At 36.3% G+C, this 1096-nt stretch overlaps 1 protein-coding gene across 1 annotated transcript in view; it reads right to left on the bottom strand.

Moving 5' to 3' along the window:
• Window positions 1-137: 137 nt before the first annotated feature.
• LOC101862279 overlaps window positions 138-1096 on the bottom strand; it is a gene marked incomplete in the record, with an annotated part of 27053 nt that continues 26094 nt past the window's right edge. The window contains 2 exon segments of the mRNA XM_013083645.2: window positions 138-418; window positions 815-899. Coding sequence (XP_012939099.2) covers window positions 246-418; window positions 815-899 — 258 coding nt within the window.

Here is a 1096-nt window from a genome sequence, read left to right as displayed (position 1 = left end):
TAAATATATATAAATCATAACGTTTATTGGATACGACGTACGTACCTGTTTTTTGCTTTGAAGGTACCATTAACTTTGATTTTAATTGTTAATGGATTATTCACTGATAATCACACAAAAGAATAAAAAAGCTAACCCACTTTTCGCCAGCATTATTAGTTCCAGATAATACAGTTCAGCAAGAAGCAGCAGCTGCTACTTCATTTCAAAGAGAAGATGTCCAGACTCATTTACATCCTTTAGTATCATTGAATAACGTGGCCCATTTTATTCTCAGAAACCAAACATAGAAGAATTGAATCATTAAACTTACTACAAGTTCTTGTTGATGGGAAATAGGTGAGCCGACTGTCTGTGCACTGACAACTGCAATCTGCCTGTTGTGTGCTTATTCCAGACGGACAACTGCTAGGGCATTCTGTGATAAAATGTATACTCACAATTAGCTTAGAGCTTTATCAGTCATGCTATAAGATGTTTGAAAAAAGAAAAAGGAGAAAAACAGTAGAAGGGCACCAAAAAAAAGAATAATTCCAGTTTTTAAAAATATTCACAGCAGCAGACATTCTATCCCGTCACACCAGTAAGATCAAGTGCAAGAGGGAATCAAAGACTTATATATGTTGATGTTATCGATCGAGAAATAAAAAAATTCATAATTTGAATGAACAAAAGACTACTTGCATGTGCAGCCACTTTGTATTACATTAAGGGCAGCAACTAAAAAGGATTTTAAAACGACGAAGTTAAATAACACCAGAAAAAACTAAACCCTTAAATAGTACAGTTACAGAATTCCAAAATTAACACTCACGGCTGATACAGCTGCAATCTGAGCCCAGACGCTGACCAGTAGGACATCGGTTTAAGCACTGGCACTTACACTGGTTGTCTTGAAACTGAAAGAGAATAAAGGGCCATTGGTTTTGTCTGGTCAGATCGATGACGGAGGTTCGGTCAAGTGCGTATAAAAAAGATAAAAATAAAAGGAGCAGAAAGAAAAAACAGAGTTGATACTCAAACTAAACTTTCCACATGTGCACAATGTCAGTGTTGATCCTCATGTGTGTGTGTGTGTGTGTGTGTGTGTGTGTGT

This window comes from Aplysia californica, unplaced genomic scaffold (genome assembly GCF_000002075.1).
Source record: "Aplysia californica isolate F4 #8 unplaced genomic scaffold, AplCal3.0 scaffold00246, whole genome shotgun sequence".
NCBI lineage: Eukaryota > Metazoa > Mollusca > Gastropoda > Aplysiida > Aplysiidae > Aplysia > Aplysia californica.
This window is presented reverse-complemented; position numbering and strand designations above follow the sequence as displayed.